Raw genomic sequence first — 18496 nt, forward strand, 5'->3', positions numbered from 1 at the left:
TAGCTGTTTGGGTTTTCACAAATGCTGATGAGCTCCACGTTGAAAATGTGGAGCTGGTGAATGATACTTGTCATGGATACCTTGATTTAGCAGGGGCTCTCGCTCCGTGTTTTCCCCAGGCCCTGCAGTGTTGTGATGAGGGTGCCTACCTGCTTGCCAACCAGCAGATGGACAAGTGCCAGTCTAAAGAAGGTGCTCAGAAAGCTCTCCAGGACATAGAAAGATTTCTTGAAAGCTCTTCGCCCTACTTAAACTATGATCCCCAATCCCTACAGTATGATTTTGAGTCAGTCTTAACAGCTGAATTGAAGGTAAGCCAATACCCCAATTACCCAAGTGAAAAGCAAAATCTGACTGCACTGCAGCACCATCAGCATTACTGTTTTCTGCTTTGGTTCCAAGTGCAAAATAGCAGTAGTTATTTGATGACAGAAGTCTTTTTCACTCTACAGTGCCAGATACAGTCAGTGCAGGTGAAGCTTGAAAATGTTCGAAGCATGTTTGAGAATCGTCAGTCCTGCTTCAAGAAGCTGCTGGATAAGCACGTGCGGCCTGTCCAGCTGGTGGCCCCTCGGCCAGAAAACCCACCACGATCAAAGTCACCTTTGTTTTCTCCTAAACATGGTCAAGTATCTTCACGATTATTTTCAGATAATCATTTTTAGGATGAGTAACCCAGCTTGAGAAACCAACCAGCACTTACTTCAGATTTCAGAGTTACTGTAGAGTTACTGGTCTTCCAATTTTTGTCTGGCTTCCCATTTCTGTGTAAGGAATGGGGTGTGGAAGCCTCACACTGAATACGTGGGCTAGATGGTCGTGAATCACTCTGTGCTGTTGTGTTGGCTCCTCGTGCACTTCCCAGCTATGGGAAGGGCTCCCAAGGTTTCCTGGGTGTTTAATATTTTTCTGAACATGTTGGAGCTACCGAATATCTTAGTATGTTCTCTTACTTGTAAGAGCCACATGGAAAGGAGAAAGATGACTTGGTAAAATGAGTGCAAGGTTTTTTGCACTCCTTGTGCAGGAACACAGCTCTGGCTGGCTCGGTGGGACTGCTTGCTTGGTATTTGTTTTCACTAGCTGTTCACTGGAAAAAAGTCAGCTGAAAACAGTTCCTACTTCCACTTCTGTTTTCCTAGCATCTTACATGGATGAACTGGTAAATTAGTGATACGGGGGAAAAAAAGAACATAAATTTGTTAGCCCATTCCATAGCCTGAAGCCTATTTATAAACCTGTTCTTGGTGACAATCTCCTTAGTTGTCGTGGGCTAGAACTGACATAAAATTAGACTGACGTTTGCAAAGGAGCCTAGATACACGAGGAGCTGAATCTCATGAACATAAGTGACAAGCTGGATGTTCAGCCTCCTTTGATTCTTTGAAAATGTCATCCTTAAATCCCAATTGTGGAATAATTAATGCCCATAAAGGTACCAGTTCTGGCTGACCTGAGGTCGCTGCATGTTCTGCCTTCTTTTTGCTAATGAGATGTAGCACAATGTTAACGTTAAATGATATCATTAAAGCTTCCATCTTTAGCAGCCCTTTATGTATCAGTATTCAGAAGTACTTTAAAGCAGTGTTGGTGTGTTTGAAACCAGGGGTATGCTGTTATGTGGGAATATGAAATATGACTGCATGAGATGATCAGGCACCATTGATCTGCTTTGATACAAATTTGTTTATGATGAATTAGTGTGGATTGGCTGTGGTGAATTGTAGCAGGTGTCATACAAGCAGTAAAAGTGGCTCCAATTCAGGGAGCTAACGGTGTAAATAAGAAAGCTAGTGGAATGAAGGGAATGAAGCTCCTCAGTATACAGACCAGTGCTGCAAATAAAGCCTAGATTTTCTCGTCTCCAGCCAATGGCACATTGCATGCCCTCTGAGTTTCCATACAAGACAAAAAAACTCCATCTTTAAACTAAAATACTGCCCATTTTACAGAGGTTTTTTCAGCTTTCTAGAAGCAGGAAAGTGTTAAGGAGAAATGGTTTCAGTAATAGGGGTCTGGCCATCTCTGTGGGATGCTGTAGGCCATCATCCACAGGCCAGATGTGCTCATTGCACTGCCTTCATGTGATGTGCATTTTTCTAGGCAGGGCACTCCATCACAAAGCACAGGTATCCTCCATTAATCATATTCCTGAGAGAAGTGATCAGGCATGTTGAAATGAGCACAGCCAGCAAGAGGGGAAAGACAAAAGGCTCTTCTCTGGATAGATCACGCCGAGAGAGCTTTTTAATAAGGCCTCCATTTGACACCAAACATCAAAATGCTGCCGTCCTGCTGGGCGATGCGCAGTGTCAAAGACACGCTGGGCTCCGCCGGGAGTGCTTTGAGATGTGTGGGTTTGATGGCGTGGATTGAAACCAAACCACCTCTCAGTGCATTACTTTTGTCCTCTTTTCCTTTTTTTTCTTCTTTCTGTTGTGGTCTGAGGACACCCAGTTCCTCTTTCAAGTTAGCCCTGGGTTTGAAGCCCTGTCTGATGAGTCACTTTGCTTGTAGTATTTGCTAACTAATCACTCGTTCTTAAAATATATCCCATTTCTCTTCATGACTTGTTAGCTACTCTCTGAACCATCTCTGTCACAGTAGATGTACATTATGGAATGATTATTTTTTTTTTTCTATCCAAGGTGTGGATTTTAATTCCAGTTTGAAATTTTCATTTGACCTCTCTCTCCCTGGGAAGAAAACATCAAGAAAAACTCCAAGTTCTCGCAAGGTAATAATTGCTAACGAAATCTGAATGTGTTTTATAGACTGAGAACCCATCTGAAAATGGGAAAAATTGACTGCATTCAGATCGGGATGTGAAGGAAGTTTGTTTGTTTTTTAATTTAAAAAATATTTGACCTTTCTTACTCCTGTAGTTTATTTGGATTTGCCCAGCATCTGAGTTCTATCTTGGGTTGTTTTGCCAAGTAACAGATATGGTTCTCCTGTGTGTTGTTCCCTGAATTTGCATAACTGTGTGGATGCAGAATCTTGCAAATAGACATCAAATATTTCCCCTGTGGGGACCATTCTCTGGTTTCTGCATGAATGAATGTTGTCAGTACTTCCAGATATTACGTAGCATAATAATTTCTGGGACTTTCTGGCTGTCCAGTAGAAGCTTTGCTCTTCTGAAGTTCAGTGGCACAAAGGATTTCTTAAAAAAGCAGCATATTTCATCCTTCCCCAAGATTCTGGAGCTGCACTAAGGGCTGGGCTTATCCTGCCTCTGCAGTGACCTCTGCAGCTCCTTCAGGTCCATCCCATTTCTTTTCCAGATTGAAGTAATGCACGATTATCAGGAAAAACGGAATTCCTTGCAGTCTTTTATTTCAGACAGTGATGACAACTTAGATATACTGAAAGGGTAAGCTTTCACCCAGTTTAAATCACTCTGACTGATGCGTTTCTGGTCAGCCCTTTCACCATCCATGTACGTCATACTGCTTGATGTCATCTCTTGCACTTTTGCCTATTTTGTCATCCCTGTGTTGGTTGTTAATGAGGTCATACTGTGTTTTAGGCTTGCACAAATTGCTTGTGCTTTTTTCTAATGCAGACATAATATATATATATATTTCTTTCTTGTAGCCATGTCATAAATGAGCTTATAGAAACGGAGAGAGTGTATGTAGAGGAACTGTTCACTGTTCTGACGGTGAGTGACTTCTTCACATTGCTCATTATTGCTCCCTGGTGACTTGTACAAAAGAGCACCTGCCACTCTGTCGAACGAAGCAGAAATGTGACAGGACAGGTTTCTACCAAACTGTCAGATCCCCCAGCTAGTCATGAATTTTCAAGTTTTCTCCCTTTTTATTTCTAAGTAGGAGGCATCTGCAGGAACAGTTGGTGTCAGGATGAACTTTTCATCCAGAATGAGGAAGAAGCCTTCTGTTTGTACACACATGCACTGGTAATTAGTTCTATCACTGCTTGTGAACATGTACAAAGAGCTGGTGTTTTTTTAACTGCTCCCTCAGTTCTTTACCTTTTGGAGATGAAAGAAGGTTGTGTTTTATGTTTGGAAGGTTTCTGTCTCAATGCTTTGAGGTTTGTGGATGTTAAAGTGCATTTCTTAATCCAGAAAGCAGATTCTAATTTCTGTGCTGCTATTTTAAACACATGTATTTTGTTCCACAATGCCACTTGCTGATTGAATGAAGCAAGTCACTGTTAATTACCTCATCCTGATTATGTTTCTCTGACCTGAGAACAAGCGCCATATAAATCTGTTCAGCTGCAGGTAGTTACAGTTACACAGAACTGCCTTGCACTGATTGGCTTTTGTTTTGTTAAACTGCACTTGATGTGATAAAGCAGTTGGCAGGTATATGGATTTATTGCTGTGTCCAGTCCAGATAGGGGATGGTGGACAGGGCAAGCTATGTTGTCTGAAAATAATATTTCCATAGAAGAGTGAAACTTCCTTGCAGTAGTTAAATAAAAATGACTAATTTTCCAGATACTTATCTTCTGCTGCATCCTTAATCAAATACAGAACGCCTGCTTGGTGGAAGGAATACTGATTTAAACCATAATTAATTAAGAGATTAGTATGAAAAGCCAAAGAAGATATGCCATACATACTAAGTATGTTTTAGCAAACATTTGCTACTTCTATTAAATTGACCTCAGTTTTGTGCAGCACTTAGTGACTGGCAGGAGCTGCCTGAGCTGCTGCCAATAGCTTTTTGCTGTTTTCTTTGCAGAGATGGTCCTGAGTGCTGGCTCTGCCTTTCTCCTCTTCTACATTTAGGATATTTACCACATCTGGTAGTTGGTTTTGTGTTGGCGCAGTAATGTCATTTTCCTGCAGAGCTTTGCACTGTTGCTAATTCCACCCAGCAGTTGGCAGCAAAGGCTTCCTTCTGGGAGGCTGTGAGTGCAAGAGGCAGGTGGGGCGATAGGAGACAGACTCCTGAGGCAGCAGGAATTGAGGAGAGCAAGATCTGCTGTTGTGCATGTCTTGTGCAAGAGCAAAAAGCCCATTGATTGTGGTATTTGATCACAGGCCTTCTCTGCTCTGTAACAAATCACCTTGTACACTGGATCTTGTGACAGCATCTGTGACTGCACATTCTGTACAAACATGGTTGTCACTCGTGTCCCAGGGCTGTAACAGCAGATGTGTTTAACCCAGACAAGTATTCCTGTGGGATCAGCTGGGCTGTAGTGAGCAGAAAGTGACTGCAATTTGCCTTTTGTGATCAGAATGACTCCACAGCATTCACTTACTCCAGGAAAGCTGTCCCATGCCATTCCCTGCTGGACCACAGCCCCGCTTGCCTATGTACTGAAGGCTGATGTGCTAAACGACAGGGATGTAGAAATTTGAAATGAAGTAGATTATACTGGAAGCCTGCTCACATCCCCTTGTCCTCTGCCTCTGGGGAGGTGCCAAGCAAAAGCCTGAAAAACTGAGCAATTAACCCACTTTGCATCCTGCAGGGCTACAGAGCTGAGATGGACAACCCTGCCATGGTCATCCTTATGCCTCCCGTGCTGAGGAACAGGAAGGATGTCCTCTTTGGAAACATGCCCGAGATATACGACTTCCACAACAAGTATGGTGCTGGCTCTCCTCCCCCTCTTTGCCTCACTGATTTCCTATAATGATGAAGCACCCAAGAAGTACCTTGCTCACAGCTGCGTTTTGTCTCTTCCCCTGTCTCTTGCAGAATATTCCTGCACAGTTTGGAAAGCTGCCTGGGAGCACCCGAGAGAGTGGGATTTTGTTTCCTAGACAGGGTTGGTGACTCATTTTCACATATGAGACAGACTTTTTAAGGCCAATGTTTCTGCTGTGCTTCGCACTCTTCAACATCTCAGTTGTGTCAGTTGGATGAGGTGCTTCTGATATGTAATTCCAACAGCAAGGGAGGGAATGCAACTGTGCGGACAGCAGCAGATGGGGGAAAGCAGCAGTCATGATGACTTGCTTCAAGAAGCATTCTGCTTCTCAGCAGTGGCTCTTTTACCCGAACTCTGACTTTCAGATGTTATACTTGGAAGCAGAGATAAAAGCACGTTACAGTTCAGGTATTCCTTCTATTTAGCTGCCCAGCAGGCTTGCATACATGTGCCTGACTTGCATTTTGGCTTTCTTTGCAGCGAGAGGATTTCCAGATGTATGAGAAATACTGTCAGAACAAGCCCCGGTCAGAGTCCCTGTGGAGGCAGTGCTCTGAGAGCACCTTCTTCCAGGTGAGATGTTAATTTCTATCAAGGCAGTGTCATCCTGGGGCACTTATCCTAAACACCATTCTCAGCACTCCACTGTTTCTGCAGTGCATTCCGTTTGCCATTGCGTGAAAGCTGCACCAAAATGGCAGTTGGAGTTGCTTGTATACAAAGAATTTAAGGCAGATCCATCCACATCATGTGTTTTTATGAAATCTCTTTTGTTATATGAACTATAGAACAGTTCTTACATGAAATCTTTGAAGTCTTCAAACCATATTACTCATGCTGTTAGATTAACTGCAGATTGTTAGCACATAGCTTACCTAATATGAATTCTTTGTTTCAGGAGTGCCAAAGAAAATTAGAGCACAAACTTGGGCTGGATTCCTATTTGCTCAAACCAGTGCAGCGCCTGACAAAATACCAGTTGCTTCTGAAGGTATTTCAGACACTGCTTTTGAATGACATTTGGAGATAGATTTGTTTTCCATTTTATTTTTCAGTTTAAGTTTACCTCTAAATAAAGCCTTAGGTTATGTGTTGCTGAGCTTGGCTCTCCAAAGTGATGTTCAGCAAGGTTGACATTTTTCATACCTGAAGAAGGAGTGTGTGCTTTTAACGTGTTGTTTTAGTGGGGAGAAGAACTGAGTCTGTTCAGAGATGTAAAATGCAAGAAAAATGAACCAGAGATGTCCATAAGGGTGTGATGAATGAAAACCTACCACGTTGATTCATCTCTTCTGCTTGGGTTGTTGTAGTGCCCATAATCTTTAATGCATTCATCCTTTTGTCCCCATGCTGATGCAGAGCATGCTGCCTTTCCCACTTTACAGAGAACTGGGGTGGTAGCTTCTGAAGGTTACTGAATCTCACCTTCCAGTTTCTTGAATGAGGAATGAGTACACGAGGCTCTAAGCAGGCAGAGGAGATATGAAATATGAGAATAATTTTATATCAGCCATAGTGTTGCCAATTCTGTCTTCTGCTTATTGGCTTGAAGGCTCCAGGATTTATAAAATCTTCCTTCTGTCTGCCAAACTGAAGACAGTCATCTACTGCAAACTCATATGAATGCATTTGTGCCTTATTAGCAGCCGATGCCAAACCTGAGTCATATTTGCCATTTCTTATCAAGCAGGAAAATGCAAGACAAAGAACTCAGGTAAGAGTGATGCCACTCTGTAACCTGATGCTGTCCTCAAAGAAACCCAGAGAAAATGGACAGTGATATTCCACACCTCACATTGACTGGTTTGCAATTAGTGCTTTTTCCATTGACATATGAAAAAAGAAACTCAGGGAGTGCAGCTTGCTTTTGGACATTGGAAACTTTGGTGAGCTGGAAAAAAGTTTGCTTTGTTCAGTTGCAAGCACATGTTCTTCCATTTCTATTTTCAGGAGTTGTTAAAGTACAGCACAAGCTGTGATGGAGTTCAGGAACTTCAAGAAGCTCTGGTTGCAATGCTGGATTTGCTAAAATCAGTCAATGACTCTATGCATCAGATTTCAATAACAGGATATGACGTGAGTAGATTTCAGTAATTAAAGAACTTGCACAGTGCTGGTTGATATATTGGAAGTGGTTGGTGTCCCAGGATGTAGAAACTTAAAACCACATTAGAACAATTGCAACCTGAATGGCATCAGGAAGCTTATAGATGTCAGTCTTCCATTTGATTTCAGGATTTTGGAAGCTATTCCCATCCAAACTGTATGTGAAGTTGCATAGTTCCCACATTTGCCACCTTGTGGTTCCTGGGAGCATTTTTTCAGAATCCACCTTAGTTCTCAAATGGCTCACCTTATAACTGAGCTGGGCTGTCATCATATTTCTCATTCAACCTTTAATTAAATACACCCTGAAGTAGGTTTTGATCCTTGCCTGTTGAAGTGGCCGTCCTTCCTAGGGATTCAGGGAGTGCTGAGTGGATGGCTGAGCTGCTGGTCACATTCCTGGCCTACTTGAAAAATCCTTTTCTTCCCATTCTGCACAACCTCTGCTCAGGCTCAGCTCTCATCTCACTGATGTGGGGGAACCCTCGATATGATCTTTTCTGGGTGCTGGCAAGTTTTCTTACCCTCCAGTTATTGACTTGTATTCTTTTGCATAGACTGACTGTGGGCTTGTGTCTGAGACCTTTTCTTCCCTCCTGGCACCATGCCATCACTCCCAAAAGGTCATCTGATCCTTCCAGGAAGACCTATTCTTAGAGTGACGTGCCTTGGAACAGAGCTGGCCCCATTGCCCTTCATTGTTTGCACAGTCCTCCTACATTTTAATTGATGTAAACTTTTTAATACTTATTTGTCATACTTTCACCAGGGCGACTTGAGTGAACTAGGAAAAGTATTGATGCAAGGATCTTTCAGTGTTTGGACAGGACACCGAAAAGGCCCAACAAAAATGAAGGATCTTGCCAGGTTCAAGCCAATGCAGAGGCATCTCTTCCTATATGAGAAAGCCTTGGTCTTCTGCAAGAAGCGAGAGGATCACGGAGATGGATATGATAAAACTTCATCTTACAGTTTTAAGCATTTTCTGAAAGTAAGGATTTTTTCTTTGGGGCCATTGCCATGGGGATTGTAAACTGTTAACTCTGTGAACCCAGAAAGTATGTTTTCAGTAGTGCAGTGGCTTGGTTTCTGCTATCAAGGACTATAATGCTCCAAATGGAGGTGCCATGAAAGGCCGGTTGATGTAGTAACGTAGTGGATTATGGAGTGGCAGCTGCCAGAGAAGCAGTGCTTTGGATAAGTCCCAGGGATGGAGATGTGCCTTCTTCCCTCCTCTAGTCTGCTTTCCAGGACAAAGGAAAGCATGAAATGGACAGCATGAACTGCTGTCATGCCCAGCTCCTTGGAAGAATCAGGGCTCCTCATGTTCCTGGTCTCCAAGGAGGCACAGACTCCTGCTGCACAGCCAGGAGGAGGGGTATCACTGCTCTTCATCTTCTATGCTTTTCTCCTTCGGCAGGCTCCAGCTGCAGCTAGAAACATAATTATCAGGCAAGGAGAACAGCCTCTGGCTAAACAGGAGGGACGTAAACAACTGCCCCAAGCCTATAAATGCCAACTCTTGTCAATAAAAATCCCAAACTGCTTCTCTAAAAGAGACCGTCTGGCTTATTGTGTCTGATGAGCACTTCTAACACGAGCTTTTTGTCTCAACGCTCTGCCTCATTTTTCTTGATGAATAAAAAAGCAATATAGGTACGTCACAGAATGGCAAAGCAAATGGGCACTTGGAGGCTGAGCCTTCGAGCCCAGATGCTGTGAGTCTCCTGATCTACATGGGGTCTGGGGAGAGAGATGACACCAGCAGTCAGAAACCTTTCAAGGATGTTAGAGTAGATAAGTCTGTTCAGCTCTGGTGCACATTACAAATTGTGTATTAAAAACAAATCCCAGTCCATATGTTTAGCTACTTAAGTGCTTTTCCCAAACAACATAGTTTTCTTTCTGGGGAGCTTGTTTTCCCTGTAGCACTTGTTTTGCCGTATGTGCTTTTGAAAGATCTGAAGAGGCAGCATGGAGAAACCTGCTCAGAGGAGAAAATCTTGTGTTCAAGAGTCCAGACATTCAGGCCAGTTTTTGTCTAGGAGGGGCTCATTTTCCAGCATTTTTGATTGCTAAGGTGAGAGGTTGTGGTTAGAGAATGCCTGGATGCTGAAGCATTCATACATCCGTGCACACAGATTCTCAGAATTGCTGTCCTGAGGGTAAAACCACGCTTCCTGAGCTCAGCATTTGGTTGATTGGTGATAGTATCATGGAATTAATTTTCCTTGCCAGAATGCTTTGCAGGGATTCAGAATTAAAGAAAGCTGTTTCATGGAAGCGGTGAAACTGGACATCTGTAGAAACAGCAAAAAAAAAACCCCAAAACTTTCCCCAAACAGGCAGACTTTAAAAACAAGATAATATTTTAAATGTTATATAAAATAGCCAGCAATAAGTATTTCTTCAGCTGATACTTAGTAACTTAAAGCATGCAGGTTTATAACTCATTGCAGTGCAAGGTAGATTGTCTGCCTTTTGCTACAGTGGAAGGTGATGCAGATGGATGCCATCCCAAAGCGTTAAGCTCAGCCACCTCCATCTGCATTGCAGCAAACTGCAGCTGAAGGGACAGTAAATCCTGCTTGGAAGGAGGAAAAGGTGTTTTAAAATACTCTAACATGAATCAACGTGGCGTAAATACACCTATTTCTGGAACCTTCCTTCGTGTCCTTACAGTGGATAATCTAAAATTCCAGGTATCTTCATGCCTGGGCAGTTCTGTAGTGGACACCAAGTGGAATTGCCAATCCAGAGAGGCAGCACAGAACTGGAAATGGGAGTCTGGATGAGTGCTATCTAGGTTTCCCTTTCAACATCTCAGTGTTGCATTTGCCTACAGTCAGAGTAGAGCCTGATCTCACTTTTCGTGGCATTGTGGCACCATACTGCATAAGCCTGAAGTTTTCTGAGATATAATGCCTTCATGGCAAGGCTATGCTGCAGATTTTAACCTGTGCTTTTTTAAATAGGTGCAGTTTTAAATAAAGGAATGGATATGTGTGAGATTGCAGATGTGCAAATGGTCTGTGGCCTTAGTCAGTGATCAGTCTCAGTTCTAATCATCAGTACAGACCTGGAGACTTTGGTGAAACCTCATTGTGCGCAACAATGAGAGACAAAGAGGGGCTGGGAAATGCTGCTTGCTGTTCAGTGCCATTCCTTGCTGAGTCTGGAGTTTCCTGCAAGTTCACAAGAGCTCTGCTATTTATACCAGTGAAGAAATGAAGAAAGCTAATTAGCAGCTTGCTTCCTTTCTCCTGAGGCTCTTCATAGTCACTGAAATGAGTGCCAACCTTTGAGAGAGTAAGTAGGAACAGAGAGCTTGACCGTGTGATCCCACCTGTAACTGTTGTAGCCTTGCAGACAAAAGCTCTGACCTGGCACATAGTCAGAAAGGATCAGCAGTGTTTAACAGATGTTCTTTCTCAGGCTTTATTTGTATTTGTACTGGATTTGCTTATGGCCACCTGTGTGAATAATTGATGATATGATACCATTATTATTAGATCTGTTTCAAAACATGAAAGTGGAATACTTGACTTTTTGATCCTTTGTTAATTAATGGTGAATCGCTAGCAAAATCTGCTTTAAACAAGAAACAAGTTTATGCAATATCAGGAATGGGACAGTAATTGCATGTTGTGCTCAGTGAATGGGTCAGAGACCAAAAGAGTGAACTGAAATTCCTGAAGGAGCTAAGGGCTTCTCAGGTGGGTTTGAAGTAAATAAAATGTAGCACAGCACAAATTATGTAGGCAGATAATGTGCCATGCATTTGTAAAGCTTCTTATACCTCATCTGAGAAATGTCATGCTGGAAGAGACATGAGATAACTTTTCATTTTGTTCCACTGATTCTTGAGTAGAAATTCTGAAGTCTATTAGTGGTTATAAGAAAGCTTTGGTAAATAAGGCAAGCTGATGGAAATCAGGGGGAATAACTAGATGGTGACTTCCAGTGGCTGCTGAAATGAAAATTGATGAAAGGTGTTAAACAAAGCTGTTTTCAGCCAATTCAGCATGGTGCAAAATACATGGACTCATTTTAAAGGGGAAAGACTTGTAACATGCTTCATTTTTTGGTTCTTTTCTCTTTGCAGATGAATGCAGTTGGAATAACTGAGAACGTGAAGGGGGATCATAGAAAATTTGAAATCTGGTATAGTGGAAGAGAAGAGGTATACGTTGTGCAGGTTTGTAGCTTCAGAGATCTGAGTATTTGTAAACAGTGGTGTGGAAATGTCTCCTCTTGATCTTCTCAGGATATAAGGTTATCAGACATTCAGCTTGTATTTCTTCTTTCTCCTTGCCTATGTCTCTGTTCACAGAGCTGTCCCAGTGGCTACTCCTCAGAGTCCAGTACAGGGCTGTAAAAGTGGAGACAGAGCTGGTCCTTGGAAATAGAGCCTTTAATTCCACATGCAGTCTCAAATAGACCAGTAGTTGAAAAAAAAAATACACATTTTATTGTGCTTAGCAGCTTACATGAACTGAGATGGGAAGTGGGCCTCATGCTTTAATGAACATAAACACGTGCTCTTCTACAATTAGATGCTGGAACTGCCCCCAGAGTGAAGGCTTAGCTTCCATGGTGCTATTTCCAATGGTAGTTTGATTAGTCTATGGAACAGTAGCCTATTTTTTTCCTGTTTATTTTCCCCTCTTTTGTAGCATTTTGAATATCATTTTATAAGAGTGAAGTATTTGCCTAATGCTGTGTTCAGAGCACAACCTCTTGTGAAAATATTGTTCATTGACATCTGTTTTTAATTTGCCCTCTGCTGAGCTTTTTCCTCCTTGTTATAATTCAGTAACAAACTTCAACTCAGATGTATGTAGGGTATACATATATCCAGAGCATAACGATAGGACTAGGGGGAATGGTTTTAAACTGACACAGGGGAGGTTTAGGTTGGATATTAGGAGGAAGTTTTTCACACAGAGGGTGGTGAGGCACTGGAACAGGTTGCCCAAAGAGGCTGTGGATGCCCCATCCCTGGAGGCATTCAAGGCCAGGCTGGATGTGGCTCTGGGCAGCCTGGGCTGTTGGTTGGTGACCCTGCACACAGCAGGGGATTGGAACTAGATGAGCATTGTGGTCCTTTGCAACCCAGGCCATTCTGTGATTCTATGATAGTTTTGGCCCTTTGGGATTTTAAAAAGAGAATTATTGCATGCTCAGATGTGTTTTTTCCTGTACTCCTTGGGTTGTAGTGATGTCTCCACCATTTCTGCTGCATTGCCTGGATGTGGTGGGATTGTTAATTTAAAAAGATGAAGAATATTTTATATTTAACACTGGCTTTGGATGAAAGGGGATTTCAGATAATTGCAGCATTGAAAAGTAAGATTCTATTCATACAATATAATGGGTGATTCATAATTCAAAATTCAGACAATTCTCTCTTCTTTCAGGCCCAAACAGTAGATCTGAAGATGGCATGGTTAAATGAAATCAGAAAAATTTTATTCAAGCAGCAGGAGCTCATAAAAGGTACATTTGACCAATTTGTCTGTGGCATTCACTCTGCTGCAGAACCTTTCCTATTTTCACACTGCTAAATCTTCAAATCCACCAATTCTCACCAGAGAATTGATTTTCAGAAGAAACCCAGTAGCACAATTCTGGAGTGAGGTCTACATTACAGGGAAATAACATAAGTTAGAGCTGTAGAGGCCGAGTGCTCAAGTAGAAATGAATTACAGAGGTACTTTTTTTTCTTCTATTACCGTGGAGAGTTATTTCACATTTGTTCTCATATGCTTAATTCAACAAGATTCATAGCAGATGCCTTGTTTTAAGCATATTATAGTCCCATAGACTTCAGTGGAATGCTTGCTATTGGATTTGTGCTAACATGCCATCTTAATCATAACTAAATCTGCTCTTTGTAATAGTCCCTAGGTCTGGTTTTCTCTAAACAATAATCATTAGAGTTGTTTGAAAGGCCTAGCTTTGAAAATAATGCTTCAAGTGCGACAGCTGCTAAGAAACAAGGATGTAAATCTGATGTCTGACCTCCCCACAGTGGAGAAGCAGCAGCCTAGCTCGTGCACTGACCAGCTCCACCTCTCCTCCCAGCTGAGTGATGGGTGAGTCCCTGGGGTGGCTCTGGGGGGGGGCACCAGCGAGCACTCATCTGAAGCACAACCTGAGCTGCAGTTTTCTTTTTGTGTCCACCCAGTAATCGAAACTGGGCACTGAGATCCTTCAGAAAAGCATAAATTAATAAGTACCATTATTGTTTCTGATCCTGCTTTACGAATCTTCACGGAGTTTAGTTTCATTTCTCACGTACAACTAATACATATGCATATTTAATCTTTCAGAAAGCAGCAGAGAGCCTCCATAAGCTCAGAAGAGAATGACTCGGAGCGCACCAGCCCAGTGCCACTGGACAGCGTGCTCCTGTCACCCCAGAGCAAACCCCACAGAAGTATGGCACCTCCCTTCCTTCGGGGCACTGTGTGGGCACAGGGTTCCCCAGCTGAGCTGCATGCTGTCTTGCAGGCTGGCCAGGAATGTCACAGTCCCTGGAGATCTGTGAGGGTCTGGAGGAGTGGTCTGGCAACCAGTACCTTTCAAACTGCTCAGACACTGAAGAGGAGGAGGGGAACCAGCTGGTTAGTACAGAACTGAAGAAGCACCAAAGCTTGAGATTTTGATTGTGTTGCTTTAGCAGGCTTTGGGTGAAAGGTGTGGCTTCTCCATGTCTTCATTTTTCTACATCTCCATTTGGGAAATGAGGAGATATCAGATGAGTTGTTTCAGTTCCTTGAAACCATTTAAATTAAGGTATCTGCTAGTGCTCTATCACATTCCCTGCGGCAGTCAGAAATAAAGGCTGTGTGATACTGAATGTAGCTCAAGCAGATAATTTTTTTCTCTTTCTGCCACAGTCTCCAGGAAAATACAAAGCCCTTGCAGACTGCAAGAGGAGAGGATCAGAGGATCTGCTGGTGAAAAATGGGGACGAAATTCAGCTTTTGCATGAAGATGGTGAGGGACAGTGGTAGGTATTTTAGGATTGCTTTGCCTTATCTCTAAGAGCCTGCACGGCAGTGCCATGCTGCCTCACCTGCCAGGTGGTCCACTCCATGCAGCTTCTGATTAGGTTTCAGTCTATTCCAGAAAGTCAGAGAATTTATTCCCTTTACAAGTCTAGGGACCTTACACTCTGGTTTGGCCTCAAAAAATGTGTTTGGACTTCCCTTGCCTTGGGTATGTGAGCTGTGTTACGCTGACATCTCAGCAGCCCCTTGGTAGTGCTCTTGCAGCTCAAATGGGTGGTTTGAGTGAGAGCTCTGTGCCCACTTTATGCCTTCTCCAGCTCAGCTGTTGGCTTTTTTCCTCTGGGTTTAATAATAGCAATACTGAGTGATTACAAGACATTTTCTTCCCACAAATGGCAGTAATGAACCAGTGTTAACTGGTTAATAGCTGCAGACCATCTTTCAGTTGTATTTATAGCTGTGGCTTGTGAGGATAGCAATTCACAGCTGGTTCTCTCCTTGTAACTGGGAGCATTGCCTAGGAAATTACTATACCCCATGTTCTGCCTGTTGAACCATTGGTCTTATTGTCTCAGAGGGCAGCATGCCCTCTTCTGTTTTTTGCAGCATTTTGGCCAAGTTTCCTGCCTGTAGTTCCTTTCCAGACTGATTTCTGACTAGCTCTCTTCAGCCAGCCTCTCCTTAGTATAAAACACACAGGCACAGCTGCCCTATGAGGGATTCAGGGCCAGCATGTATAGCCCTTACGCTTCATGGGAAATTCAGTTTGCTGTTAGCAAAAAGACGATAGAAAGTATCTCAATCATGCTGCGTGCTCACCACCTTTCATAGCAGTTTTAGGCAGTGCCAGGCAGACAGTTCTCAGACCAAATGTATTTGTTAGTTCAGATCTCACTACATGAGCAGGAAAGTAATTGTCCTGGGCTTCATTGGTAGTCAGTGGAGAGAAACAGGCACTTCTGGAGAATGATGCAGACCCCAGGCAGGGTTACTCATGCTCTGGAGAGCCTTGTTCCTCTCCATTAGCTAGAGAGGGGCCCAAGGCAACTGTGTTCCTGATGAAGGTTTTTAATTAGTTGCCTAAACTTAGTTGGATGGAATTCTTAAATGCATGCGCAGCTCCTGTTAAAATGCTCCCCCGATTTGAGCAGACTGTTGGTTGCACTGACTGTCTTGTAAAGTGTGCCCACTGCCAATGCAAAACTGCTTGTGGGGTGATTTGTTTCTTTTACTAATACTGTTGTTGTTCAAAGGTTGGTGAAAAATCTAAACAGAAGAAAAGAAGGCTGGATCCCTGTCCACAGTCTGCAGATAGTAGTCGGTGATTGTAGATTTCGGAATGCCAAAGTTGCAGGTATCATATAATACACATAACAGAGATATCTCAAAACTCAATTCAGGTCTTTTAAGCCATTTGTACTGCACTTGATATACTAAGTCTGGCTGCATTTGCCTCTGCAGTAAAAAAAAAAAAAAGAAAGAAAGCAGCTACTCCAAAAAGCCTGCAAAAGTAGTAAATTAAGCTACTGCTTTTTTGTGGATTTTTTTTCTTGGCTCCTTAGGACACTTCTCTGACTTTAGGCACTAGTAAGTTACAAGAAACAAAAAAAAACAGCACTTAAACACATAGGTTTCATTGTGAGAGCACTGAGCAGAAGATCTAGGAGAAGAAATGGAGTCTGATCAGGGATTCCTGTGACTATTTTTGCCTTCTTGCTGCTGTAGCTCAGACCCCATGTGAATAGGATGCACCTAGGCAAAACCTCCTCATGCTGCACAAGGTGCTGTGGCCTCATCCAAAGCACGTGGAAGGAAGGCTTCAGTTCTGCGCTTGGTCAAGCCTTGCTTTTTCACTCACTGCTGGTTTCTGCTTGTTAATCCTTCATTAAAATAGTTTATAAACAAATTACCAGGTTTTAGTGAAAGGCTTCTAGTCTTAAAAATCATGTTTCTCATTTTCTAGTTATAAATGTACATAGATTAAGAAGAATAGCAGATGACACAAGAAGATGCCTTAAGAGCAGCCCATTACCCTCACCATGTATTTGGTATCACCACTCCATGGTTTTTCATTACCATGCTGGAAATGGGGGGCTGGGATTGTGACTGGAACAGCTGAGAACACACAGAGAAAAAAAAAATCACAAAGCTTTTGTCCATGAAAAAGGAAGTCTAGTTATCTCTGGGTCCTGGACCAAAGTCTGTGTGGAGGTTCCTCCAGCCCTGAAAGCACCCTGAAAATAGGATACTGGTTAACTTTGAATGCTGGCTTGCTCTGTCACTGGTCATAACCCCCACATCCTAGAGATTGGCAGCTCTACACTGGTTTACAGTCACTGAGTACAAAGTAAGACGAATTTCACAGGACAGAACCACAGAAAGCTGCTGTACATCTTGCAGTGCTCAGATGTTTGCAGCCGTGTCACCAGAGTCTGGCAGCAGTGCTGAGGCTTAGTTTTCCCTGTTAAGATTGGCTTTGCTCATTCTCTCTGTTGCTGATTGTGTATGCAGTCTGTAGGCATGGTTCTAATTTTACACGCACTTCAGGCAATGCTGTAGGATGGTGTAGGATGTTTTCTCTCCATTTCCTGGAGTTATTCAAAGAACTTTTCAGTGACTTGTCCTTACAGCCATCATGCACTCTAAAAACTGATTTTCAGACCACACCTTTGTATTTAACAAAGCTGTTCCTTTTGTGCATAGGTCATTTTATGCTGTGGGTGATTTTACAGCCATTAATTACTCTGGGATGTGGCCGGGTTTGGGGTCTGTTTTCTGCTTCTTCAGAAGATGGAGCTCTTGCTCCAGCTCTGCAAGAAGTCCTTCCAGCCAGCCTCCCTCGGAGGAAGGACAGGCTGGTCCTGACATAGCACACACAGTTTGCCAGCTGAGGAGTGACGTTGCATACAGGAGGGCACACTGCAACCCACAGATATTCTGAGCTGCCTGTGGGGTTCTCAGGAGCTGAAAGCATGCAGAGCTGGTTCCTGTGTTGGTGCTTGGCTCCTGGTCCCTACAGTCATTAACAACTTAAAATTACAGGAAGCTTTTCTGCCCATTTGAAGTTATCAGATAGGAATTTGGTAGATGTCCCACTACCCTGCCATTGCCAGTTTTGTAAATCCGCTGTCCTGCGCCAGGCCTGCCAAGGGAGAGCCTCTGTGCAAAGCAGAATTTGGAACAGCCAAATGAATCCCGAAAATACAGATGCTTTCTTCTTTTACTTCTTCACTGGTTGTGCAGTTAATTTGCCTTATGGATGAGTGGTTACTATTGGCAGTGTCGTGTAACAGCTGATAAAGAGAGTACTTTGGTCTAAATCTCTATTGCAGAAGTGGGAGGGAAAACCTTATTAAACTTAGTGTAAATCTTGGCCTGGATTTAAGCCAGGAGGCTTTGAGAAGGAAGATAACTGGCTTGGAGTTCATTTTGAATAACAATTTTTCCCCTGTTGTGCCCCTAGCAATAACTTCTGAAATGAGCCATTGCTTCTTTCTTCTGAATAGATTTGTTTCCTGTGTAAATCTGTGGTGTTTCTCTTATGTGTGTGCCACAGCAATAGTTCTGTATCGCAGATGTTAATGCACAGAATCTCAAAATGGAAAAAGTTTGGTGAGAACTCTGCTCAGAGAAACCACTGCTCAGGAAACAGTGGTTGCATGTTGCTCATTTCAGATGCCTTGTTAAAGCATAAAACCATTTCTGTATGTATGAAGAAGGAGCAGCCC

General features: G+C 42.9%; 1 protein-coding gene across 1 annotated transcript in view; it reads left to right on the plus strand.

Annotated features, from left to right (window-relative positions):
• Window positions 1-18496, plus strand: part of MCF2 (MCF.2 cell line derived transforming sequence) — a gene marked incomplete at both ends in the record, with an annotated part of 47166 nt that overhangs the window by 27058 nt on the left and 1612 nt on the right. Inside the window, 18 exons of the mRNA XM_079541912.1 lie at window positions 120-311; window positions 453-624; window positions 2649-2737; window positions 3288-3376; window positions 3601-3667; window positions 5461-5576; window positions 5691-5760; window positions 6124-6216; window positions 6542-6634; window positions 7594-7719; window positions 8519-8740; window positions 11855-11947; window positions 13170-13248; window positions 13784-13847; window positions 14085-14191; window positions 14266-14378; window positions 14655-14767; window positions 16022-16122. Of these exons, the coding sequence (XP_079398038.1) occupies window positions 120-311; window positions 453-624; window positions 2649-2737; window positions 3288-3376; window positions 3601-3667; window positions 5461-5576; window positions 5691-5760; window positions 6124-6216; window positions 6542-6634; window positions 7594-7719; window positions 8519-8740; window positions 11855-11947; window positions 13170-13248; window positions 13784-13847; window positions 14085-14191; window positions 14266-14378; window positions 14655-14767; window positions 16022-16122 (1999 nt within the window). The remainder of the gene's footprint in view (window positions 1-119; window positions 312-452; window positions 625-2648; window positions 2738-3287; window positions 3377-3600; window positions 3668-5460; window positions 5577-5690; window positions 5761-6123; window positions 6217-6541; window positions 6635-7593; window positions 7720-8518; window positions 8741-11854; window positions 11948-13169; window positions 13249-13783; window positions 13848-14084; window positions 14192-14265; window positions 14379-14654; window positions 14768-16021; window positions 16123-18496) is intronic.

This window comes from Tetrao urogallus (assembly GCF_951394365.1).
Source record: "Tetrao urogallus genome assembly, chromosome: 13".
Classification (NCBI taxonomy): domain Eukaryota; kingdom Metazoa; phylum Chordata; class Aves; order Galliformes; family Phasianidae; genus Tetrao; species Tetrao urogallus.